This window comes from Lagenorhynchus albirostris, chromosome 4 (genome assembly GCF_949774975.1).
Source record: "Lagenorhynchus albirostris chromosome 4, mLagAlb1.1, whole genome shotgun sequence".
NCBI lineage: Eukaryota > Metazoa > Chordata > Mammalia > Artiodactyla > Delphinidae > Lagenorhynchus > Lagenorhynchus albirostris.
This window is the reverse complement of record NC_083098.1, coordinates 50,924,243-50,951,728: the sequence shown is the minus strand read 5'-3', so window position 1 is coordinate 50,951,728 and position 27,486 is coordinate 50,924,243. Positions and strand designations below refer to the sequence as shown.

Genomic DNA, 27,486 nt, shown 5'->3' with positions numbered 1-27,486 from the left:
TTGATCATTTGCAGTTTCTTCTTTCTTTTCCTCCCCCCTTCCCATTCCTTGTTTGCTTAACCAGAAAAATCCTCTGAGAAGATTTCATATCTTAGAGGGATGCAAAAACATTGCAAAGAATGATCTAATTCAAACTTGTGTTTTGTTTTATTTTATTATGGTTTTTTCCCTCTGAAGCACAAAGACTTTCATAAACGTTCCGTCTTTCAAGTAGCAAGTTAAGGTAACTTGAACATCTCAACCTTTCCCACCTTAGGAGCACAAAAACATTCACATCCCAATTCCTCTACACCTCACCTACCCATTATGCTTTGTGTGGAGTCCCCCTCCTCCATTTATTTGTGGAAACTCCCCCACAAGATTCTTTTCCTTTATCCATAATGAGTCCGGGCTAGAGCTCAATTCTGGGGCTTCCTAAACTGAATTGCCACAGCTGCGAAAACTGGAACTCTGCCGTTGCTACTGCAGTCTAGCTGCAGATCCCGGCGAAGGGCTGCCTCATTGGGAAGGGCTGCCTTGTTGGTGCCAGCCTGCCACAATGCTGCCATCACTGCCTCGGGATGGCTCTTGTCTCAGGCACCTCAGCCAGTGGAGCTTTTGCAAAGTCAGAGAAAGAATGCTTCCTTGCTCTGTGTTCATGGTGAAGACAAAGAGTTCTAGAACAGGCTTGGTGAGGCTTAAAACACAATGAGTTAGATAAATAGTGCTGTCTTTTGAGTTGAACTGCATTGCTCCTGCTGCAGCCAGAACTTCCACCTGGAAGTAATCTGGTTGGAACTCTGATGTTGCAGCTGCCTTTGAGCCTGGTAAGCTGGGACTTTGCTGCCACCAACACCTTCTCATTTGGGATCTTTGCTAATAGTTTCACCAATTTTGTTTTTGAGAATGAAAAACAGAGTTTTTCTTTCTTCAGTTTTGGGAATGGTACAAAGGCTTGTGCCCCAAAGTTTCTAAGTTGTGAGACAGCTGTTAATTCATAGGTATAGGGCTCGAACATGCTGCTGGAATGCCTGTGTCCTCTTGGGTACTGCTCCGAGCTGCTAAATTCTCTGCCCTCCACTGGGTTCTTTTGCTGAATTTACTGCACCAGACACTTAGCTCCCTTTGGTAAGTTTTCTGTTGTCTCTTGTTATTTCTGATTTTACTTGAGTTTCCCTCAATTAAACAGACATAGTTGTATATGTGTGAAACCTAACTGGGGTCAGGATTTAATTATTTTCCCAGGCGGATCCACAGTCTCAAGTAATCCAGTTTATTTCAATAAATTCTGTGTCTGCAGGAGGGAAAAAGGGTGCTGGGTGTCCTCTTATTCTCCTTAACTTGGGTGTGTCTGAGTCTCAGCTCCAGCCCAGCCAGGACTCTGCATTTGCAGTCAGTTATAGTTCAGGTTTCAAACATTTCATTTACATATGACTCCCCCCACCACACCCACAACAGAACACTATATTCTCTCATCCCCTTTTCTCCTCCCGTGTTCTACCTAACCACTACTTTGACATCTTCCCCCTCCCCAGACTGCGTGCTCAGATGGCCACAAAACTGCTCTATGCTCCTTGCAGTCAACAGTGGCTGGTCTTTCTCTTTCCTCAGAAGAGAGCGTGAATTATATATCAATACATTCCCCATCTCACAATACATAATTATCTATTTCTCATAACTTTTCCCACCTCAGTTGTGCAGTTGAAATGATAAGCGATTTCAAACATTCAGAACATTATGTTGAAATAACAAACTCTCACATATTCAGGAATTTATAGAAACGAATATAACAGATACCATGTAATCACCTCTTACATTTAACAAGTATTTACATTTTGCCAACTTTGTCTCAGACATTTTGAAATAAATACAACATTACAGATATAGTCAAAGTCCTCTATTTAATCCCTAGCCGGTAACTCCCTAAGTTCCCCAGAAGTAACCATTCCCAAGGCAGATTTTTTTCCCCTTCCCATCAGTGTTTTTTATGTATTTTGTTTACATGTGTGTGTCCATATCAATATATAATGTTATTTTATGGGTTTAAGAATTAAAGGTATAATATTATTCAGTACATAACATATTCCAACTTGATTTCTTCATTCAAGCTTAAGTTTTTCCAGATATTTTCCATGTTGCTACATTAGATATAATTCCTTTGTTTTAAATACTATTTGAGAATATACCACAACTGGATATATCCATTTCTCAGTTGATAAGACAATTAGCTACTTTGAAAAAGAAGCTCCCTTCTTTCCCACGCTTCCAACTGTTGCCTTATTACAGCCTAAAAATTTCATTATTACTTCCTGATTCTAATCATTGGCTCAATTCTAGAAGCCTTCTTGGCTTACCTGGCTCCAGTGTTGAAGGAAGTAAATTGACACTTGAACTAAAAAACATGGCAACTTCAGGACAAGAAAGGAGTACAAAATTTTAAGCTGTGAAATGGTGACTTAAAGGTGCTCCATGGGTTTATATGAGGTTGCTAAAAATGCTGTGACTGGGACAGCAAAAGCATGGGGCTCTGGGGTAAGACAGCCCAAGTTTGAATTCTAGCTGTACTCTTCCTTGGCCATGTGAACTTGGCAATTCTCTCTAAACCTACAAAAACTCTCTAAACCTCAAATCATGCTAGCTTATGGAGTTGTTTTGAGCATTAAATGAAAGAATTCATATAAGGCTGTGGTGCAGTGCCTGGCTTAGAGTAAGTATTCTGTTCATCTTTGTTATGAGTAATGGTTATTAGCTTACTCGAATGCAGAAACCTCTATTTTGGCAGTGGAGTCTATATGGGGATCTAACTCTGCCTCTTCCCTGGAGCTGTGTGTGTGTGTGTGTGTGTGTGTGTGTGTGTATTTATGTGTGTTCAAGGAGGACTGAGGAGGGAGTTGGTATTAAGCTCTTATAACCTTAAGCTTATATGGAAAATTCTCTAACATGCTTTAAAGGCAAGATGGGCTTTTTGATGTGCTGAGAATTCTATATGAATTCTATTAATATAGAATTCAATTCTATATTAATTAAAACAGTTCAATATCCTTTTTAGGAAAGATTGTGTTGAAATATATTCTATAAAAGTAACTTCAGTAAGTCCACTACATTAAATATAATTTAAAGGGGTTTTGTCGTATGTATGTTTTAACTTATCTGAGGCTTCCATGAACCTATTCAACTCTTTATTTAAACCTACCTCTAAATGAAAATTTTTATTGGAAAATAAACATGTATATATGCAGATAAAGATAGTGACAGGCCATCAAGTTCAGGGAGAATACTTTGTGGCTTGAGGGATTTCAGTGACTCTGGCTTCATTCTTATAACTCCTATGCTGTATCACTGCTCCTTGAGGCGTTATTTGGCCAAACACACACAGATGCTATTGAAAGAGACACAGTTTATTCTTTTCTGGGAAAAATGCGAAGGCTAAAGGTAGAATGGGAACCTCTTCAGAATGGCTCTTTCTTCCCAAGTCTCAAATAATTAGTAGGGGTTACTCAGAGATTGGTTATTTCAACTGGCTCTAGTGAGACAAAACAGTGACTGTGATGATTATAGTCAGAGACACAGAAGAAAGTAATGGCAAATACTTGAACACAAGGTAAATTCACACAGAAGACTATTCATCGTGGAAGTATTTTAAACGGTGATGTGCTAATCCTGAGGATGAGCTGCGGGTGGGTGTGTTGGTTAAGTCCCAAACTCTCAAGTAATCAGCAATGGGTCATGGTCCTTTCACAGTCCGAATTCGTATTCTCTTTATTCTATGGGCATTCTGAAATTTTCATTTCTTTCACAGGGACAGAAAATAAACAGTTATGGGCTTTGGGAAATACTGCATGTCTCTGTCAGGACCTGGCTTCTAACACTAGTTTTGCACCCATTTTCTAAAACTGCATACATTTTGCAGACTTTCCTCTCCCAAATATGATAGTGTTTGTAATAACAACTAAGATAACATGAAAAAAATTTATGGCGTTTATACAATAACTATTAAATCTTTGAGAACCATATGTGGACTATATGTAGAACTACTCAGTAAGACCATATAAAGATGATTTTTCATTAAGGGACAAGATACAAGATCGCGTAAACATATAAACAAGAACCAGCAGTCTGCTGGTTAAGTAAGGTATATCTGGCCACAAATTCTACACTAAAACTTATTTTAAGTATGAGTTGTTGTTTTTTGTTTTTAAGAGAATCCAAATCCTTATGGTTGATGAATTCCAATAGATTTCTATTTTTCTATATTTCAATAGGATTCTATATTCCCACGTTTTCTTATAGGGACTTCTTCACTTTGACAAACATTTAGAAAGAAATATTTGTATTTATGTGTTTCAAATCTCAGTAAGAGATTAGGAGTAGATAGCCTTATAGAAGTTCTTGCAGAGATTTGCTGAGGCAAATTTCCTATATATTTTCTAGGAAGAAATCTTTTGATTTTTCAGTATTTTGCCAGGTAATGGAAATTTGCTCATCATATTACCTCAGCAATGAGTGCAGAAATCTAAAAATAGAATGCTAAAAATAGAACCTGAAAGGGGGGCAAGAAGAGAAGAAATGAACAGATTCTTATATGGATCTGGGTATCATGAGGTATCATAATCTCAATGAAAAATTTATATCATTTAAGATTCATCAAATAAGTGTTATTTTTCTTTTTACAGATACCCATACCTGTTTCATAACCTCTCCTGGCTGTAAACCTGAGCACCGATGCTTGACCTATTGTAAGTCAGAAAGTTATGTATGGGAAAAAACCAGCTTTGCATTTTAACCTCTTTCCTGTCTTTACTTAAAAAAAAAAAGATTTAAATCATAAATGGCTAGGAAGAGGAAAACCTTTTTGTTTCTGTAAGCAAATGTCTGACCTTGTTCTGAATTGATAAACTGCATAGGTCTAGCTTTACTAATTTAAACTCGGAGAGTTCCTCTTGTGATACTGGGGGGTACTCAATAAATCTTTGCTCTTGTTGTTGATGAATATAGGTAATAAAGGAGTATGGAGTTGCATTTTTACCTTTTGTGACTTGATGTAAAAAAATTCCTTTTCAAACCATTGTAGGAGGATATCTATCTGTAGGACTTATGGTGGGTCATTTATGCATCCTATTATAATTTGGTCTGGATACAATAGTTTTTATCTTCACATGGAAACAAATTGGAAAGAAATAATGAGGCACCATTTGGAATTGTTGGCAACTTTATTTTTTATTTTTATTTTTTGGCTGTGTTGGGTCTTCTGCTGTGCGTGGGCTTTCTCTAGTTGCGGTGAGCGGGGGCTACTCTTCGTTGCTGTGCGCGGGCTTCTCATTGCGGTGGCTTCTTTTATTGCGGAGCACGGGCTCTAGGCATGCAGGCTTCAGTAGTTGCAGCACGCAGGCTCAGTAGTTGCGGCATGCAGGCCCTAGGGCACGCAGGCTTCAGTAGTTGGGGCATGTGGGCTCGGCAGTTGCGGCACATGGGCTTAGTTGCTCCGCGGCACGTGAGATCTTCCCGGACCAGGGATCGAACCTGTGTGCCCTGCATTGGTAGGCGGATTCTTAACCACTGTGCCGCTAAGGAAGTCCTGTTGGCAGCTTTAAATGTTCAAAAATAAAAATAAAAAAAAACAAAGAATCACAAAAGCAGGAGAACAAAAGACCTCATCTTGGCTGATTAGCTGATTTAACCAGCAATTGTTGTTGGCACCAAAATGTCAGCTAGACTTGAAAAAAAAAAAATCTCAAGGAGCTGGTAACTCTGTCCTCTGCGGGGGAAAAGATCTAACATGTATCCCAGGTTATACCTTTTGGTACACAGATTTCCCTTATGAATTTCTAATTGGGAGGAAAATATGAGGATATGGCATTGCAAGGAAAGCCAAGAGTGGGGCACATAGTAATAAAATGCAGGACTCTGCTGCAAGGGAGTTTTATCCTTTGCAGTTTGGGAAGCAGTCAGAGTATCAAGTCTTGTGTTATCAGGATGTCTCCTCCTGCCTGCTTCGAAGCTCCTGTGGCTTACATATTGATGTTCAGAGGGAAAAGACCCCAGGAAAAATGGATCGGAAATATACTCATATTTACTATGCAGAGCCTCTGCAGTGGAGTGGCACATATAAGATCTTTTCCCAAACATTAAGCAGTGTCTGTCTGTTTTTGGCATCACATTATAAATAGGGCTCGTGCTTATTATGATGTAGAAAAACTGCTTTCAATGAGATTCACATTCAGCTCTACCATTTTATAATATTTAAGGCTGCAGTATTTTTATAGATGATGCTAGCTAGTTAGGTTTATTAGCTGTGTGAGTCTTAGCCCTTATATATCGTCAGGGAAGCTCTGAGTGTCTTCTGACAAATCCTCACATGCTAATAGGGAGTATTAACCACACACAGTGAAGTTAATGAAGTTCTCTCTTCTGTGTTTTTTGTTATTTATTTATTTACTTTGCACTTTTTTGAGGATTAAAGGAAGCTGGATGTTTTGTGCTTATGTCCAGCTCATGTGACAGTCTTCATTCTCCTGGGATGAGAAAAGTCTCTTTCTTCTGCAGTCTTCAGTGAAGTCCCCCAGAGCCAAGTTCTACATTTCTTAGCTTGACTCTATTGCCTTTTGTTTTATATATACCCCATCAGTTTTCAATGAGCAGGCTAAAAGTTAAGCAATTGAGGGTTTGTTTTTCTTTAGTCTATGGAATTGAACTTTTTTCAAATTGTTGACCAGTGAAACCATATGTGTTAGTCACACACTGTATAATATGAGCTTCCTGTTTGAGCAGCATAATCTTTTTGGAAGAACATTATAAACCTAACTTTGTTAAGAAGGGATTCTAAGCTTCACAGTGAGCTTTTGCGACCTGGCCAGCTTGAATCTCTTCCCTACTGCTGTGTGAAGCCATTCTGTACTACTCTTTGGTGAGATGCAATAGCCAGCAAACAGCAAGTAAAACCCTACATCCTGGAAGAGATCAATGGGCAGAGCATTTGATCACAGAAGAGCAGAAATGAGTTTCAGGAGGGATGCTAAAGGCCAGATGGCCCTGCAGATGTCTGCCAAGATTTCAGAGGCCCCAGGTCAGCCAAGCCAACAAATGGATTGTGCTGTGCCTATTATACAGATAGTACTAGGGCAAGGAGTCCAGGCTATTTAGCAGAAAAGATGTGTACAGGATTAGAAAAAACTGGGAGCTCCTTCTTAGCTGCTTCCTAATAGTGGCTGGATTTTGTGATCTTTGCATCTGCTGCCTTTTGCTCATTTGCTCTACTGCACATTGATTGCACTGGTTCTGCTTAGATGGTGTTTGATTCTCTCTGACTACCCTCTTTTCCTTATATAATTACTTACCGAGTGGCTGATAAATCCCGAGCAGTGTGTTAAAGCTGGATGTATAATAATGAACAAGATGGACATGGCTTCCGCCTTCATGGAGTTTATGGTCTAGTGGGGGAGACAGGAAATGGGACAAGTAGTTACAATAAAACATAAGAAATATGAAAGAGAAGGTACAGAGCCCTATAGGCACACATAGCAGGGGAACCTAATCTAATCTAGAGGGCAGAGAAGGTCTCTCTGGAAGGGATATGTGGGCTGAAACCTGAAGGATAAGTAAGAGTTTGCTAGCAAGTAAGGAAATATGCCAGAATAGAGAAGACAGTGTGTATGAAGTTGTGAAGTTGAGAGATATTTTGGCAGAGCTGAGCAATTGGAGGTTGAAGTGGAGGAAAGGATAAAATGGAGGGCTGGAGGGTTTCTGTTTCTTTCTCTCCCTTCCTGTACCCTAGGGTATGAAGCGGGCATGAGGGAGGTGGGGAGAGGGTTTTTGGTGAGCACAAAGATTTAATGGCAAGAGGAAGTACATCATTGGGAGTGGGAAGTACGTCTCCATAAATGCATCACAGGAACAGAAATTGACCCAAAATGCAGAGGATTGGGCTTAGATTAGGGTTAAATTATCCATATAGTGTGGCTGCTAGTATGGCTGAGGGTAAAGCAAAGGGGAAACAGTTTGAGAATCAGTAGAACATGGAAGTAACTGAGATAATCCAGACTATATGTATAGAGAAAGGAGAGAAGACTTAATGAGAATCCTGAAGAACATTGGCATTTAGATGACGGACAGAGGAAGAACTGCAAAAAAGATTGAGAAGGAGAGGCCAGAAAGAGAGGGGAAAACTAGCAAACTGTGATATCACAGAAGTGACAGGAAGAGTCCTTTCAGGGCTGGGACTCACCTCAGGACACAAAATTTAAGGGGGGTGCCCAAAACCCCAGTAATTATGATAAATAATATTTTAATGCAGTGTTTGAAAAAAAACCTAGTTAATGCAAAAAGTCCATGATGATTAAAACATCAAACTTTTAAATAAAGGCAAGGTCAGAATTACTGAATTCTCCTTTTGCCTCAGGCTCCAATAGGGCTTGTCAGGACACTATTACACAGTTAGATTTAGAAACTTTTATATTTAGAAGTTTGATATTTTGTTCATATAAAAAGAGGAAGTGATAAGCTGTGTTAAATGTAGCCGAGAAGTCAGTCAAAAGATGGGTTGAAAAAAGCTAGTTCATTGGTTATATGGACAAGCTATTACTATTATATCTTTTCTTTACCATGTTTTAATAAATCATAATGGAGGTTATCTTATTGTCTCTGCAAACATGATTACCACCTCCTAAAAAGCTGAGTCCTTTTCTGAATTAGGAGATTGTAGAAATACAAACAATTTTTTTTCTTAAAATTGTTTTTTTATTCTGGTAAAATACACATAGCATAAAATTTACCATCTTAAGCATTTTTAAGTGTACAGGTCAGTGATATTAAGTACCTTCATATTGTTGTGCAACCATCACCACCATCCATTTCCAGAACTCTCTTCATCTTACAAAACTGAAACTCTGTACCCATTAGAAACCTATTTTGATTTAAACTCTATTTTGTCTGATATTAATATAGCAATATCCTGGTCTCTTTGGTTACTATTTACATGGAATATCTTTTCCCATCCTTTCACTTTCCATCTGTTAGTGTCTTTGAATATAAAGTGAGTCTTTTGTAGACAGCATATAGTTGGTATTTTTTTCCTTACTGCCAATCTCTGTCTTTTGATGGGAGAATTTAATCCATTTACATTTAAAGTAATTACTAATAAGGAAGAACTTCTGTCAGTCTGTTATTTGTTTTCTCTATACCTTATAGTTCTTTTGTCTTTCATTTCCTGTGGTAAGAGCTGAAACTGACTGAAATCAACTGCAATTTACTGTCCAAGTCTTCCCCTGAAAGTTGCAAGCCTTCAATAGACTCCAGAGTTCCCAAAATAGTTACATCAGACAGATCCTGCTAGTGTGATTGTTGTCTGTGGGAAGACAGATTCCTGGCACTTCCTATTCTACGGTCTTCCCAGGATCCTTTCTCCCCAGACATACATTTTTAACCTCATAGTGTCTATTGTATCAACTCTAACACAAAATGAAATAATTCCTTAATGATATGAATCCATCTCTTTATAAGTTCTCTGGATGGATCCTTGTTCTTGCCTAAATCCATGGAGCAGGCATATCTGAGGGTCAGAAATACACACTGGGGAGTCAGGTAAATAGGTTCAGTTGCTAAGCATATCCGCGTTTACCCCTGTGAGAAGTCAGTTGCCGTTTTATTTGTAGGTTTTTGTAACCGTTTGGGAGGCACTAGATTCTTTTTAAATAAATCACTTCCTGATGCCCTCTTCAGTTTGAAGTGCCATGTATAAATCATTGCTATGTAGAATACAATCCCCAGATCCCTCTCTGATAAAGGTATTGTTTACATTCCTTCTCAAGTGCTCTGTTGCTTTTTATTCAGATCATACCTTAGGTCCTTTTATGCTCAAATGCTATTTTTATTTTAATTATGGTTGGGGTACCTCAGAAGATTCGAAGTAGCTTATCATATCCCAGCCACCTGTCTAAAATCTGGGGAGCTCCAGCTTCACCTCTCAGTGTGTCAAAAGCTTAATTACATATACAAGGTAAAATTTTTCATTTATAGCTCATGAACTCAACCTTTGGTTTTAGGCTGACCAACCATCATGGTTGGCTACAAATGTCCAGGTTTTAGCACTAAAATCCTATGTCCTGGTTAATCCCTCAGTACTGAGCAAACCTGGGCAATAGGCCACCCTATTTGTCCTAGAAATATTTCTTGGATTCCTTTATTAAAGCCACCTCTTTCTTCCAGGTCTAAGAGTAACAGGTGACGCTGATAATTTTACATGTTCATGTTCTTGCTAAGTTGCTGAGGATTTTGTTCAATGATTATGAACATTCATGGACTGCTGGCAGTTTAGAGTGAGAAGGGAGTTAAGAGATCCTGCACTACAAACCATCTCATTTTACAGATGAATAAAATCTCGATTGCGTTAGAAAGTTTTTGCCGTCTTTGTTCCACTCTGGCTGCCATGGTACCAGTTTTCAGCAATGTCTTCAAACATCTCTTTTCCCACGAATTAAAACCAAACGATTATGTTGGAACATCAGCTACAGTAACAGGAAAAAGTAGCATTCAGTTAGTTTTAAATTGTCCAATAATCTTTTTCTAATGCCTCTATTTGCGTCATAGGCATTTTAACTTCCCTCGTGTCTAAAGTTCAGTGTCTCTCATGGATTACTCATATTATCTGAGTGTGAAAATAAATATGGTTGGGTTAATTAGCATCAACTTTAATAAGATCCCAAAGTAATTTTATACAGTGCTTCCTGAGAAGAAAGAAATTAAGCTTGATAACTGAGATGATGGGATCTAAAATAGAAGCAATGCAAGGGGCACGAAAGAAAGAAAATAAGCACAGAAAAGGGAGAAAGATATTGTGTGTACTGTGTGTGATGGATGAAGAAGGTTTTCTTTTCAAAATCACAGAATGGGCTTTTGTTATTTTCCCTCCAAAGGAAGTCAGAGCCCAGTGGTTTTCAAACAAGCAGATTGATCTCACCAGCTTGTTGAAAACTCAAATACTTGGCTTCCATCCTTGGTCATTCTGATTCAGTAGCTCTGTATTGGGACCTGGGAATCTCTATTTTTAGCAAATTTCAAAAGTGATTCAGATGCCATTGGTCAATGGAATGATGTCTGGAACCACTGAGCTAGGCTATTTGAAGAGGTTTTCCTATTTTTCACTTTGGGAAAAATATTCTTCAGACTTCACTTTTTTGAGATGGCAGGTAACATTATGCTTCCTTCAAAGACAGGAAAATTGAGGAAGATAAGTTACATTTTAATGTAAGAATAAGAGAAAATGAGGATTTTTACCCTCCTTAAGAGTATATTAAGGTCTTGAAATGAGACCTGCTGCAAAGAGTGAGGGTGAATTCCTCCAGAGGGCATGTAGGACTATGCAAGGCAATTTGTACATTCTACCCTTGACCATAAAAAAGAGATGAGTAGGGGTTGGCTCTTGGGAACTGCCCAAGAGTCCAGCATTTTCTAGTCTGACTTGTGCTGTAGAGATTATCCAATCCTAGTAGGGTGGAGAAGAACTGTCTGAAGTCTCTCCTGTTCACGATCTATGATAGAAGTATCTCTTATTAAGTGTACCTTTATGTGGCCATGTACGCATACCCAGAGACCCTGAAAAGTCCTCTGGGAAACTAACACAAGGCCCGAAGTTCTTAATTAGCAGAGTGGATTCCCCAGTCCTGTCACCTAATGGTATAGCAGAAGATGTGCTTGCAATTAATTGGATGAGCTGTAAAACTGGAATCCTGACCACGTGTGGTCATTACAGATCCCAGGGTGCTTTCCTTATGGCAGATGGAGTCCTGGAATAATTCCAACCTTGATAATTAAATTAGATTGTGCCCAGCTTCCCTTTACACTTTCTTTCTTTCTTTTTTAATAAATTTATTTATTTTTGGCTGCATTGGGTCTTCGTTGCTGCGAGCCGCCTTTCTCTAGTTGCAGTGAGTGGGGGCTGCTCTTCGTTGCAGTGTGCACGCTTTTCATTGTGGTGGCTTCTCTTATTGCGGAGCACGGGCTTTAGGCTGTCGGGCTTCAGTAGTTGTGGCACGCAGGCTCTAGAGCGCAGGCTTAGTAGTTGTGGTGCACGCGCTTATTACTTGCTCTGCAGCATGTGGGAGCTTCCCAGTCCAGGGCTCGAACCCGTGTCCCCTGCATTGGCAGACAGATTCTTAACCCCTGTGCCACCAGGGAAGTCCTCCCTTTACACTTTCAACTGGACTCTGTTCCCTTTCCATCTTTAATTTCAGGGACCTAGTACATTAATGGAGAACCACTAGATTCTACAGATGACTGCAATAAAGTAACAATGTCTCCTAATTGATGGAGTGAGATTCACTGGGCTAGTGGTGGATAGGCAGGCACCCTTTGTACAAAGACAAATTGTTGGATTGGCATCTAAAGAGACATGGTACCACTCCTGAAAAATTAAACCTGTTAAACATTTTAGTGTATAATTAAAAGTATATGTCCTATTAACTTTTAGAGGTCTTTTAAAAGTTTTTTCCTTTTCTTTTTATGGAGAATATCTTTCTAAAAACAAAGTAGTTAATAGGCATACTTTATTAGTAGACTGAATCCATGTGTTTAATTTAAAAAAAAAAACGAACCAAAATATAAAAAGACTGAAATTAGTGTCTAGGATAGAGGTAGCGATAAGAACAGCAAGACATACTGCTAGCTTGAAATATGTTGATGCAGAATTTGACCTCATGTTTCTTCACTATATACAATTAGTCTGATTCTAATCTATATTTTTTCAAAGTGGGGAGGTTTGGAGTATGGCCTGCTTTCTCTTAACAGTTGTATTTTATTACCACAAATTGTTTTATTAATACAGATTTTTTTTCAAACGAATGAAAATTCAGTGAAGTGTGTACTTGCTGAAAATAGAGTGCTGTTATGTAAGGTGAGCAAACTCCTATAAATTATTATTTAGCAGGTTGTCTGCTTCTGGAAATTAAATTTTTCTCTGAAATACTTTTAAAGATATGAATGAAATATTATTTTCTCATGTGGATAATAATTTTCCATTTGAAAAGTATTTAACCCACACTCTGTTAATAGACCAAAATAGGCCTTTATTTGGTATACAGATTAACTCATACATATCCAGGAAAGCAAAATGTAGTCTTTAGTTTCTATAGTTTGTCAACATGTTTGAGACTACATCCAGTTGGAGATTGTTTTTGTCTGCTTTTGTTATTATCGTTAAGCTGATTTTCTGTTGCAGATAATATACTTGGCTCAAAATTTCCTACCTTTAACACAGAATGGGTCAAGACATACACCCATTCTGTATGTACATAGGATTTTGTGACCATTTTCTGTGCATCTTTTCTCTAACCCACCATAAATATTCCTTCACTTCAACTGGATAAAAGAGAAAAAAAAAAATCAGGAGGTGGACACCAGCTGGTTTTCATTGCAAGGAAGCTGGTTTTATTACCTGAGTTAATGTGAAGAAGAATTTTTTGAAAGTGCATTAAGGATGCTTATAAAAATGTTTTAAGTATAAATATATTCCTTTAATGAAAATAAGTGGAATTTTATCCTTAGAAAGTCTTTCAAAATAGTGAAAATTCTCAGAAATATAGATATCTGGTGAATGAATCTGTCCTGTACTTGAAAATAAAAATGTAGATAGGGACTGTTTGTTTGTTTAAATGGCAAAATTTTGAAAGCTTAAAGAGAGGAAAAATGGAAGAAATAGTACATCATATTGTGTTATTTCTTATAGCTGCTTAAATGACATAATGGAATTTAGGCTACAAGTGGCCGATTGAAACATGTGTTCATCTCCTTTTCCTCTAGAGACTTCTCTAAAATGAAAGTAAACAATAAAAACTCTTTATACCTGCAATGTCAAAGAGAATGGGATAGAGGCCATCCTCTAGCGGGAGAATGCCCACAAAATTAGTCTGACTTAGCGATCTACCCTTCTGTGGGTGAACGGCTAGCCCTTCCAAGATGAAAGGGGTCTGATGTAGCACTATATTGTAGTTTGAAATAATTTCGTTTTCAGTATGACTTCTTCTTTGACCAGTGCAAAATTCGGAGGTTTATTTCTTAACTTTTAAACATATTTTCTAGTTATCTTTTGTTATTGATTTCTACCTTAATTGCATCTGGAAATCCTATGCTCTATTTCTATTCCTTTTGTGGTTTTCCTAGAAATTACAACATGAATATTTAATTCATCGTAGTCTAAAGTTAACCAAAACCTTTATCCTTTTCTTGGACAATACAAGGTCCTTAGGACACACCTTCACCTCACATACCTTGCTTCTGTCTTACATGGTACTGTTGTCATGAATTGATTAACACAAGGATATTACTATTATTATACTATATAGAGAATGTTTATTTAGATTTATCTACATACTTACCACTTTACTTTGCTCTTCATTTCTTTTGTCTTTAGCATTCTAAGAGTATTTTCCTTGTGCCCAAATGCACCCTTTAGAATTTCCTTTGTTGAAGATCTATCTGTGGCGAAGTGTCTCTGTTTTTGCTGTTCTGAAAATATCCTTATTATGCCTTTATTCTTGAACAATTACTAGTTGTAGAATTCCAGTTGGCAAATATTTGCCTTTAGCACATTAAAGATACTACTCCACTATCTTCTGGCTTCCAATGTTGCTGTTGAGAAGTTAACTGTCAGCCTATTGCTCATTTTAATCTCCTTCTTATCCCTGGATTCTTTTATGATTTTTAAGTTTATTATTATCTTTGAGGTTCTGCTCTTTCACTATGACGTGTGTCGATTTGAATTTCTTTTTACTTATCCTGTTTGCCGCCTCCAGAGAAGTTTTGCATTGTTTCTGTCAGGCAGCAGCAAATACTGGCTCAGGGTTCCTTGACCCACCCAGCTGATAACGCTTTACTATTTTCTGAAGTTGTAGTCCTTTGGAGCCCTAGTTTACAGAGAAGAGCTTCTTTTACTAGAATCTCCACAGTGTGTGGGCCCTGGACCTTGATTTTATCCCCTTTGGTTGTCAATGCCATCAGGACAATTCTGCTTCTGTGCTGGCTTATCTCTCTAGTCTCTGCATTCCTTTCAATTTTGGCCTGAAAATTGCATAATAACTTGTGATTTCTTTGCTTCTCTAAAGAAGATTGAACAAATATTTGAACTGGCAATTTTAGTCATTTTCAGTGGGAGGGTGGCCTGAAAACATTTTCTGCCATTATTGGAAACCAGGAAGATTTCAATGTAATTCTGGAATCAGAAAGTAGATGGAGAGACTTCCCTGGTGAAGCAGTGGTTAAGAATCTGCCTGCCAATGCAGGGGACATGGGTTGGAGCCCTGGTCCGGGAAGATCCCACATGCCGCGGAGCAACTAAGCCCGTGTGCCACAACTACTGAGCCTGTGCTCTAGAGCCTGAAAGCCACAACTACTGAGCCCACGTGCTGCAACTACTGAAGCCTGCACTCCTAGAGCCGGTGCTGCGCACAAGAGAAGCCACTGCAATGAGAAGCCTGTGCATCTCAACGAAGAGCAGCCCCTGCTCGCTGCAACTAGAGAAAGACCGTGCGCAGCAATGAAGACCCAACGCAGCCATAAACAAACAAACAAATAAATAAATGTAGATGGAGTAGAAATAACCAGTATAGCTAAGAGGTGGAATTTTACCACTGAGTGTTTTCAAAAGAGGACATAGATTCATAGAAATTTGTTTCGCCTCCACAGAACTTCACAGAGCCTTTAGATTTAGAGATGACAGATAAAGAGGACGGTGGAAGTGAGATGTAGGGCCTAAAAGAGATTGATAGCGTAACACTGACAGCAGTTGCACTTTGCCCCATAGGAAGTTTAATTTCTGAAGAAATTCAACTGTCATAGACTTCCACATGCTGGCCTTGAAATTTCCCCCAGATGATTCCCTTAGACATCTCCTTGGACATACCTACCACAAAGTGAAATCCATTGATTAAAACACTGTTAACATGCACAGAACTCCCAACCATTTTTTGATGTGTTTGTGCCTCATGTCAGTATGAATGGCAACCATGGAACAGCAAAGAATTGTAGAAACTTTACTGTGTGACAGAAGAGACAGAGGTAAACAAATAAATAACATAAAGCCAGAGAAAACAGCAGTAGTGCAGAGAACCTCAAAAGAGAAAAAAAATGAATACCTTATAGAGATAAGAAAGATACTACTTTCATAAAACAAGAAAAGGGTAAAATAAAAAGATAAAAGAGAACAATAAAAGCATTTTGAAAAGCAAAAATATAATGGTTGAAAAAATATCAACAGAAGAGAATCTCTCAGATGGTATAACAAAAAGTCAAAGATATGGAAAATAAGGGAGAAGAGACTTAAAGGAGCAATAAAGTAACCGGTGGTCTAGGAAAAGATAACAGAGGAAATTTATCAAATATGTAATATGAGAGAGGAATTTATCAAATATGTAATATGAGAGCTGAAGTAAGCAGGTTTCTGGATCTAAAGGGCACATTGAATGCCTTATAAAATACATGCAAAAGATCCATGTCAAGGAACATTGTTACATTGTTAAATGTTACATTGCAATATGCTAGGGGAAAAGAGTCAATAATGTCCCAGGATAACTCCTGTCCCATAGGCCTAGAAAATAATTAAATTGCAGTGAAATGCCAGAGGGCTCTAGCAGGGAGTTATTTCTCCCCATACCTGTAAAAGACTCCATAGTATTCCTAATATGATAGAGCTTTCAGAAATAAAAGTGGAGAATTACTATAATAAAAATTCTGCAAGGAAAAAAGAAAGACAGAAACTTCAGGAAAAACATTTATCCTAGAAAGAAAACATATTTAGCTCTTCAGTGAATATTTATATTATGACATTATGCAAATATTGTTTATTAACTTAATAAAAATCGTTATGTAACCAATAATATGCTAGTGAATGTTTAACAAATAGCTCTCAAAAATGGACATATTTATATACATACATTTATTATAAATTTTACTTATATAAAGGATACATAGCCCACAATATACACTTAATAATGAAATATATAAAACTGTATTTTGTAAATTCCGTAAAGCAATTGATTCTCACATGTTTTGTTGATTTCTGCTGAATTCTTGAACCATTGTGGACCTATGGTTGCAATTGAAAAAGGAACATTCTTTTGATATGAATGTAAGTTGAATTTTCTTTTCCCTTAAAAAATAAGAAAGAAGGGCTTCCCTGGTGGCGCAGTGGTTGAGAGTCCGCCTGCCGATGCAGGGGACACGGGTTCGGGTTGGTGCCCCGGTCCGGGAAGATCCCACATGCTGCGGAGCGGTTGGGCCCATGAGTCATGGCCGTTGAGCCTGCGTGTCCAGAGCCTGTGCTCTGCAACGGGAGAGGCCACAACAGTGAGAGGCCCGTGTACCGCAAAAAAAAAAAAAAAGAAAGAAGTGACACAATAAAGATGTCAGAACTTCACTCATTTAAGAGTGACATAAGCAACCGCTTTGCTGAAATGTATAATATTTTTTGAATAATGGAAAAATATTCCCTCATTTTTTATCTATTCATGATGCAATGGATACAAACATAACACACGTTTACATTTTATCTAAATTATTATGTTATTTATTTATTTTTTGATGTGGACCTTTGTTTTTTAAAGTCTTTATTGAATTTGTTACAATATTGCTTCTGTTTTAAGTTTTGGGTTTTTGGCCACAAGGCCTATGGGTTCTTAGCTCCCCAACCAGGGATCGAACCCACACCCCTTGCATCGGAAGGCGAAGTCTTAACCACTGGACCTCCAGGGAAGTCCCCATTTTATCTAAATTATTAAAATTTTTCTCCATTATTTTCTTGTCTCTAAACAAGTATAGACAATCATCAAGTCAATAAATCAAACCTGGAGTTGTGGCATTTGCTGATTTATGTGGTGAACTACTTCCACTATGATCAATGTCAAGCAAGTACTGTGACCTCACTAAACACAGAGTTGGGAAGACATGTGTAGTAGCATGCCATTATATAGTATTTCTACCATACAGATACAATAAATGTAAATAACCTCAGTAACATAGATAATAGTAAAAGGTAGTAACATAATTAGGAAGTGTAAGTTTTGAGTATTCATTGCCTTTGTTGTTAATGTAATTAATTTAACTATAAGTTTGTGTAATTTAATTTCTTTTAATAAATTTATTTTATTTATTTTTGGCTGCACTGGGACCTCGTTGCTGCACACGGGCCTTCTCTAGTTGCGGCGAGCGGGGGCTACTCTTCTTGCGGTGTGTGGGCTTCTCACTGCAGTGGCTTCTCTTGTTGCGGAGCACAGGCTCTAGGAGTGCGGGCTTCAGTAGTTGTGGCCTGTGAGCTCAATAGTTGTGGCATGAGGGCCCAGTTGCTCCGCGGCGTGTGTGATCTTCCCGGACCAGGGCTCGATGCTGTGTCCCCCTCATTGGCGGGCAGATTTCTAACCACTGTGCCACCCGGGAAGCCCTGTGTAATTTAATTTTTAATAATGGTTTAACAGTTGGCTTGCAATATTCCTAAAACAATGGGCTCTTGCAATCTGGTACAAGAAGATTCCAACACACGACCAGATATAGTGCTGTTGGGTGAATTGCGGAAAACTAGGTTGGCAGTGGAACAAACAGATAAATCTTCATTTCTCATAGCATAAAGCAAAAATGTCATGACTAAAAATGTTAAATGAAAAAATAGCAAGTTTTCTAAAGATTTTTATATAATTACTGAATTATTTAAATATGATTATAGGAAGAAGGATTGGGAGGCTAAGTGGTTGTAGGGCAGGACAAAGCTTTTATTAGAAGTTTTTTTTTTTTTTACATCTTTATTGGAGTATAATTGCTTTACAATGGTGTGTTAGTTTCTGCTGTATAACAAAGTGAATCAGCTATACTTTCATTTAATATTTAACCCTGAGTATTTACTCATTTGAAAAATATTTAACAAAAATAAAATAACTAAATGCAAAAAAAAAAAGATGTAATAATATAGACGTTTTGAACTAGTGTGAGTTGGTATTTTTGCTCATTCTGTCCTGTCTTATTCAATGCTCCAGTCTATCAATAAGGAAAAAGGTCTAGTTCACTGTTTGAGGATCTTCTGAATCAAATCACTCTAAAGATCTAAAATTTGATATAGCCTTTGGATATTTCTGGCTGAGCTGGTTTTAACTGGTGTTTTAAAATTTGCTAATTTTTGATAGGAAGTGTCAATTGAGACAAATCTGTTTCCACTTTGAGTGTCTGATTTGCTGCTTTCTTCTGGCAGTCACTGAATTCTTACAGTTTTAGGCCATTGTTGGCTCACTAGGATTTTAATTAGACAGCTGAATCCCATATATTTATGTGTACTGTTTTAATTTCTCTAGTATGTTTATTTTGCGTGGTTGTGGCACTTTAACACTCTGCTTTCCCAGAGGACATAGTCTGGTAATTTGCTACTGGATGTAATCACAGGAAATATACCAGGTAATCAAATGTCCTAAACCCACCCACACCTTCAAAACCTGTCTGGTGAGTGAGTGCATTGTAAATTCTGTTTATTCTTCATTTATCAGGTCAGTTTGTCTTGTGTCTTGTTTGTTATTCTCATTTCCACACTACTAATTTTCATTCATATCACCTCATTTTTAGATTTTTGCTCTGGCCTCCTAACTCATCTTTCTACCTCCAAATTCAAGTGTTCAATCCATCTTGGACAGCCTCATTAAAATAGTTCCCCCAAATACTGCTCTAATGTCTCTCCATTGCTCAAAAATCTTCTATGGTTTCTTTTTTTCAAAATACTTTACACCCATTCACTAGACCAGTAATCTCCAGAGTGAGGTGGGTATACTCAGGGGTTGTGAAAGACAATCCACTGGAATACGAGAATGTGGTAGAACTTTTTATTCCTATTTCTATACTAGGTAAATAATTATACATATTTTTAAGTAAAAAAAAAGAAATTAAACTTTGCTAACATGTCATATGCAGATTGATACAGGTACTATCTTTCACACTCTATGACAGATGACCATGTCACTCATGGTACCTGAGATATCTTGAAGTAATAGCTGAAGTTTCAAAGTGCTTCGAGGATGGCAGTTATACCCTCATTTTGCGGGATAGCTTCCAGCATACTGTGATGTTTTTCTATTTAAATGCATCTAGCTATGATTTATTGATTGTATGCTTTAATGAATGAGCCAGTGGCTTAAAAAGACTTTAGAAAGAAATCACAGATTAAAGAGAATAGTAACTGCAAGTATAGGAGAGCAACAAAAAAAGACCAAGCTGTTACTTCTCTTCATAGTGTAAACACTTTGCAAGACACATTATGCAGTAAAAATAATGCAACTAATCAGGTCTGACAAAAATTTGGTCAAAATGATTCAAAATTACTGAACTGACAACTTGAAATATGAATTCTTACATTTAATAATACATCTCACTTTAAGTGTACATAGTGCTTGAATTTTTAGTTAGTGATAGTATGAAGCCATTAAATTCACAAGATACTTATAAACTGAGCAGGTAAAAAGAGCATATTCAGGTTTTGTGGACTTTGAACCTGAGTTAGTTTTGGAAGCCTCTTTAAGAGAAAAAAGATAAAATTGAAAATGTAAAATCAAGTGTGAAAATGAACATTTATTTAGAATGAGAAAAGAAATCTCAACAGTTACTCATTTTAAAAAGCAGAAAATACCAAAACAACACAAGATCCAGAAAAATAACATAATGTTTTTATAAATGAACTGTTGACATGCCTCTATAACACCTTTTTTTCTGTACTTTTTTAGCTGCATCTTCTTTGAGCACCCCTTCACATGACAATCACTTTGCAATATTTTCTAAAGACAAAATAGAAAGATAATTCATACTTTCTTTAGCATGACTGATCAAAATTTGTTTTTTATTTTGATAATAATTGCTATTAATAATGTTACACAGATTTTTCAAGTTATAGTCAAATTTGGGGAACCCTCTATCATGTTTATGTTTGAGATGTAAGATTTGGGGGAGTTCCATATTTCATCATGCAAGACTAAATGCTCTTTGAACGAACAGTACTAGTTTATTAGAGCAAATTCAAGTGCATTTAAAAACTGCCCTTATGTTGTAGTGAGCTATATAACTGTATAATCAAATTATTCTTATGCTATATATTCTGACTTACTGATAAACATGGGTAGGAATTCTGTCATAGGAAAACTCATTCTTTATTTGTTTTGCTATGTTGGTGGCAATCTTGTAGCCACTTTATCTGGAACTGCCAGATTGCACCAGGACAAGATATGTGAGACATGGTAAGATGTGCTCTGATAGCTGGATACACAAAATATGTGACTTCACATACAGACATACCCACTGGTTGTAGGATTGCTATAGGTTTGTGTCTTGCAAGCACAGGAATTATGATAAATTCTGTTTCACGTGAATACAGTAAAAAACAAAACTAAAAAAATCTATGAGTTATTTAAAATTGAATATGATGACAGAGATAATTTCCACTGAAAACCAGATCCTTTGCTTAAAATCTTACACACCTGATGCCTGGAAGAATTTTCCACAGACTCGCTTCTGGTTCCATAATTTCAAACCTTGTTTCTCTTCCACTTTCACATATTATTGACCCTGCACACCATAGAACACACTCATATTGCATCTTCATGTCATAACCACACACGAGTAAACACAGTGGGCAGGAACGTTCCTGGAAGGCATCTTCTATTGGGGTGGCTAGTGTTAACCTAAGTACGTATGGAAGAGCCTAGGAACCATATAAATATATCCCACTAAACCTGAGCTAAATGTGCTCCCAGCTCTATTTCCCCTTATTCAGAACCAAAAAGTACTTGCAGCCCGTTATGCCACATGTAACACAAAGGAAGTGTCTTAGAGGCAGTCAGAGTGGGAAGAAACACTGGTCTTAATTGTGCTCAAAATGTCATTCCTTTATCTCACCTCTGCAGTCTTTACTGAAATATATGACCATGTGGATACATTACTGGGGAGATGCTCAGGCAGGTGAGGGGTCTTGCACTGAAGCTTCATTAGCTTCATGGTAAATTTGTCTTTAACTTCAGAAAACAAAAATATTTTAATGGTGTTTAAAGGCATTTGACACAAAGCATAGAATGTTGCTGAACTTAATGGTAAATTCTATTGAGAGTCCTTCCTTACTTAAAAGTGAAAAAAAACCCAAACCACTCACATATCTTTTGCCACCTGTATCAGCCACTAAAACCAACTATCAGAATAAAATAAATGTAGAGCCAGACTTTTGGATCACTATGTCACCAAACATTATTAAAAGATTAACAAAGTTGGGCTTCCCTGGTGGCGCGGTGGTTGAGAGTCCGCCTGCCGATGGAGGGGACACGGGTTCGTGCCCCGGTCCGGGAAGATCCCACATGCCGCGGAGCGGCTGGGCCTGTGAGCCATGGCCGCTGGCATCCAGAGCCTGTGCTCCACAACGGGAGAGGCCACAGCGGTGAGAGGCCCGTGTACCGCAAAAAAAAAAAAAAAAAAAAAAAAAAAAGATTAACAAAGTATATTAAATCATATTACTCTCATTAAAAATATTGATTTTTTTCACTTATGACAAAAGAATTTTTGTACCATAAATACAAAATTTAAAAGAACTATTATTTATTTCATTCTTTAAAATATGTTCTTTAAAGTGCATGATATATCCATTCATTGTACATGTATTATGTATATACAAATAATTGGGGGTGTGCTAAAAATCTTTGCTAATAGGTTGCACAATCCAAACTACTTGAGTATCATTGAATTAAGCACTAAGGAGCCTCAAAATTTGGCCCTAAAGGAGCGCATCTCTTAAGCTAGCCTGAATTCCCAGTCCCTAAATCAAGTCTTTATATTCTTATCCTAGTGTCATTATTCGAGTAAATCCTACCCCAGCTTCCAACTTGGAATATCCCCTTTTCTTCTGGCTAACTCAAATTTTATCTATCTTCAAGGACCTGTTCTTCAAAGACTCCCTTGGATTCTTCAGTTTTCAGAGTTCTCTCATTTTGTTATATGAATAGTACTTACTATTTTTAATATGCTCTTAGCACCAAATCATAGCCTACCTTAAGGCACCTCTTTTATTGTATTATTTTTTTAATGCATGTATATCTTATTTTGCAGCTTCTCAAAGGCAAAACCTCTCTCTTAGGCTTTTGTATCCCTGCAGCACCTAACACAAGGCTATGCAAATAATAGATCCTTTCTGAAGATTTGTGGAATCAATACCTTTTTTGGAAAAAATCAAGTTAAGGGGAGATATCTTTTGTGTTCACAAAACCCTCTCTGAGGGAGGGTGTGTGTCATAATGGCAGCGTTTTTCTTCCCAGTGACACAGTGGCAGAAAGTTCTCCCCTTTACACATCTATCCCATGCTGAGAATATAGTCATCATAAAGAATATGAAGTAAGTGGTATACACTCAACTCTCAAATTATGACACTAAAGAGAACGAATGGCTTTATTTAGAGTCCCAATGCGATTAATATATTCTCTTTCCCAAACGAGATAATTTTATCTTCTCAGCAATTTAATTTTCTGCCTTATTCATCATACGGTCATGTTCACTAACAGTAGCAGATGGGAGGGTGGCGGTGTGTCTGTCCACCTCACGCTGGTTTGGCATCTCTGTAGAGAGGAAACAAATTGATGAAAAAGAAATCCTGTTTCCTTTCTGAGTATTTTTGTGATGGCTTTTTTCGGTTTTGCCTCTTTGGAAGTGAACTTTCACTGTCCCTCTAAAGATGTTGTTTCTTTTTTAACAGCAGAGGTCCTCCTAGCTCAGCAGTCCTCCAGGATCAAGTAACTACTCATCCTAAAAGTGTGAGATAGTTGGGAACTGCGTGACTTAAACAGGTTATTAAAAAGCCATTGTCTGTGCTGTAACTGGGTTTATGATGTCTTTTTATCTCGACACCTGCTGACATCTCATGGTTCTAATTATCTGCCAATCAGGGTAAAAAGCTCAGAATAGGCAGCATTGTGCCTAGAATTACTATGTGGAAGTATATGCAAACTACGTGGGTTAAAGATAAGAAAGACTCTGTACTTTAGAGAATGAAAAGCTATATTAATCTAGGATTATCAAACACTGGTAAATGTATTATTAACCTTGTCATGGTGCCAGACAGAATAATACCATGATCTAGAGCCCAGATTTCCTGGACACTGGTAAAACATGCTGGCTCTGTCCTAGCTACTTCCATCTGAATCACAGGGAGTGGAAAGAACTAAGCCTGTACTAATCTGAGTGTGTCTGAGGTCCCAAGCCCACGAGATCAGGACAGGCTCTACCCTGTGCCACCCACCTTTTGCCATCTGTATCCGTCTCCTACTGTGTTATCGGATGCTCCAGATGGAGCTTCCTGTGCAATTGTTAATTATTATTTTTATCTCTTCACCCATAATGTCTCTAAATCTCCCGGCACTGCTACTGTTGTCTTTGTTGGAAAGAGATGATAGCCTTCTGAGATGGAGATGGTGGCATTTCTTTGTGAGCTCTCAGAAGGAATGTAGATACTATTTAAGTTTAAAAAAATAATAATTATGTCCTGACACTTTAAAAAAGTGAATTTCTTTGCAATTAGTTCTCATGTTTAGGATTGCTTTGAAATTCACTAGGGTTTTTCCCTTTAAACAAGGAGAAAAGATTCAGCTTGTTTCCCTTGTTTGGGATCCTTTGGGATGAAAAGCACTATAGAAATGTAAGCTATTATTAATCCACTCCTTCTCTAGACACATGTCGACGGGGGCTCTAAAATGTATACCAGCTGACGGTGTGTCTCGGCTCAAAGGAAGCTGCAAAATTATTTTTAAGCGTGTACTTTGAATTTGCCCAAAGCCTGTCTATTTCTATGGAAATAGAAGTGACATCCTGTGGCTGAGAATCCTGTTGGTTTTAGCAGTTACAGCAAGTTCAGTTGGGCGGATACTACCTCTTGGATAATATGTCATGCTTTTCTCTAAGTGGTCTGTATAGCAAGGGTGAAGAGTGGGTTGGACTCTGCCTAGACACAGAGGGATAGACGGATCTTACAGATTTCTTTCAAAGCTTTGCATTCCATAATAAGACCTTGATAACTGTTATCTCTTTTGCGATTGCTTACAGGTATTGCATAGTAAGAGAAAGTCATCATGTCTTGCCCCATGTAGCTTTACCAGCTGTGTACCTACTTGGAATTTTTAAGTAGTACTTCCTTTTCCATCGTTACTTTACAACTGGTGTTGACTGACCCAAACCATCGAGAAATCATGATCTCTGCTACCTTTGTCCTCTGTGGGATATTAAGTACCTGCACATGTGATCACTGTGTTGGGCACCATACAGGCAAGACAGAGAGCTCAAGACCACCCCAGTGCTGATGGAGATGTGGAGAATGTGGTGGGAACTAGCAAGCTCTGAGCACCAGAGGAATAGACAAGGTTGTAGATTTGCATCGCTTATCAGTTTATGTAAGTACATTTGGTGATTTCCACATTTATCAGGGTAAGATTTGTGGAAATTTAGGATATTTTCATTATAATTTGGAAATGGGTGAAAGCACTTGAGCTGCTTTTAGTTCCTTGACCCTGAACTCCCCAGGAAGAAATTTAGTAGCCTTAGGTTAGTAGCATGGAAGCATCAAGCCATCTTCTCAAGGTCCCACTTGGACTCTATTTCCCCGCTAGTTCTGTAAGGCTGATGCTTCACTGTGTGTTCCTGGTATCTATTCACCCCAAAACTCAGTGGTTTAAGCAACAATCAGTTGTTTGCTTATGATTCTTCAGCCTTTGTTCTCTTATGATTCTTCAGCCTTTGTTCTCTTGCTTTTAAGTTTTGAAGGATTCTATTGGTATATTTTCTAACTCAGAGATTATTTCCTTAGCCATGTCCAGTCAACTCATAAGCCCATCAAAGGCATTCTTCATTTCTGTTACAGTGTTTTTGATCTCCAGCATTTCTTTTAGTTCTTTCTTAGGATTTCCATCTCTTTGCTTACATTGCCCATCTGTTTTTGCATGCTGTCTACTTTATCCATTTGAGCCCTTAGCCTATTAATCATAGTTGTTTTAAATTCCTAGTCTAATAATTCCAACATCCCTGCTATGTCTGGTTCTGATGCTTGCTCTGTTTCTTCAAAATGTGTTTTTTGTCTTTTGGTATGCCCTGTAATTTTTTTCTTGGTCATCGGGCATGTTGTACTGAGTAAAAAGAACGGCTGTAAATGGGCCTTAGTAATGTGGTGGTGAGGTGTGGGGAGGGGAAGTGTTCTATAGCCCTGTGATTAGGTCTAGTCTTTCAGTGGGTCTGTGTCTTTGGACTGTGAATTTCTCAAGCACTCCTCAGGGTTTTTTTTTTTTTTTCTCCCCTCTTAGGTGAAACAAGATGGCTAGGTTGGGTGGAAGGCCAGAGCTACCTGATTTGTGCATTTTCCTGCCCCCAAATCAGTTAGGGTCTGATAATACCACAGCAGGCTAGACTCTGGTTAACTAGTTTCCCCTGAGGGCAGGCCTTGTTAAGAACAGAGCTTTCTGGCTCTTCCAAATGGTTGCTTTTTCTCTCTTCCTGCCAGAAACTTGAGATTTTTCTCCTGTATTGACTATGGGAATCTGGTTGAGTTCTTGGTGGTAAATCTCACAATATTGTGGGGACCCCTCCAAGACTGGGTCCCCTTGGCGTCTTTGGCTCTCAGAGTTCTCTGCACGGAGCCTCCAGCAATTCCTCTATTACAGTTCAGCTTTTCCTACCCAGGCACTGGTTCCCACGGTGGTACCTGCCTAGGAGTCTCTGCTCTGGTAAATTGTGATTCTCTGTGTTCTCCTTTTGGTCTCTCCCATTTGGGGGGCAGTGTTTTGCTTCATGCCCTTCCCTCTTCTAAGGATTCAAGAAGAGTTGTTGATTTTTCAGTCTGTTTAGTTTTTTACTTACTGTTAGGACAGAGTGACAACTTACAAGCTGTCTACACGTGGAACTGGAATACCTGCTTACGATTCTTTATTTTGACTATGTCTCAGCAAGGACAGTGTGATTGTGCCCCCTGTGGTGTTATCTTCCAAGACGGCTCACTCATATGGCTGGCAAATTGGTACTTAGCTGGGGCATCCAGCCAAGGGCACCTTGTTTGGCAGGATTCTTGGGTTCCTCTCCACGTGGCCAGTCTGAACTTCCTCACAGTAGGTGGTCCAGGGTGGTCAGGTTTCTTACATTTCGGCTAGATCCCCCCAGAGTGCAAAAGCAGAAGCTGCAGACCTTTTGAAGGCTTTGTCCTGGATCTAGCCCAGCATCACTTCTGCCAGATTGCAGGCAGCTCAGATTCAAGGGGAGGGGCTGTACAAGGCTGTGAATACCAGAAGTGAGATTCACTGGAGGCTATCAGTAGAACAGTCTTTCAGTTTGGTTCCCTGATTCTAGTGGCTGTCCTTGCCGTGATACCCCCATTATTAACTTGGCACCCTCTTTCCTCACGTTTTTAGGGTTCTGCTTTCCTCTTGCCAGAACTTCCAATGACTGAAGCCCTCCTCTTCAAACTTTGTTCTTGTGGCAGCTAACAAATGCCTTGCCCTG

General features: G+C 38.3%; 1 protein-coding gene across 4 annotated transcripts in view; it reads left to right on the top strand.

Annotated features, from left to right (window-relative positions):
• The window catches only part of DCK (deoxycytidine kinase), a 120,496-nt gene that overhangs the window by 55,372 nt on the left and 37,638 nt on the right, over positions 1-27,486 (top strand). For 2 of the 4 annotated variants that reach the window (XM_060148052.1, XM_060148053.1), the window contains exon 7: positions 4,653-4,715. The exons of 1 other annotated variant lie outside the window; for it this stretch is intronic. In XM_060148052.1, coding sequence (XP_060004035.1) covers positions 4,653-4,673 — 21 coding nt within the window. In that variant the 3' untranslated portion in view covers positions 4,674-4,715. Of the gene's footprint in view, positions 1-4,652; positions 4,849-27,486 lie in introns of those variants that run through there. One more of the 4 variants, XM_060148051.1, reaches the window with a different exon arrangement.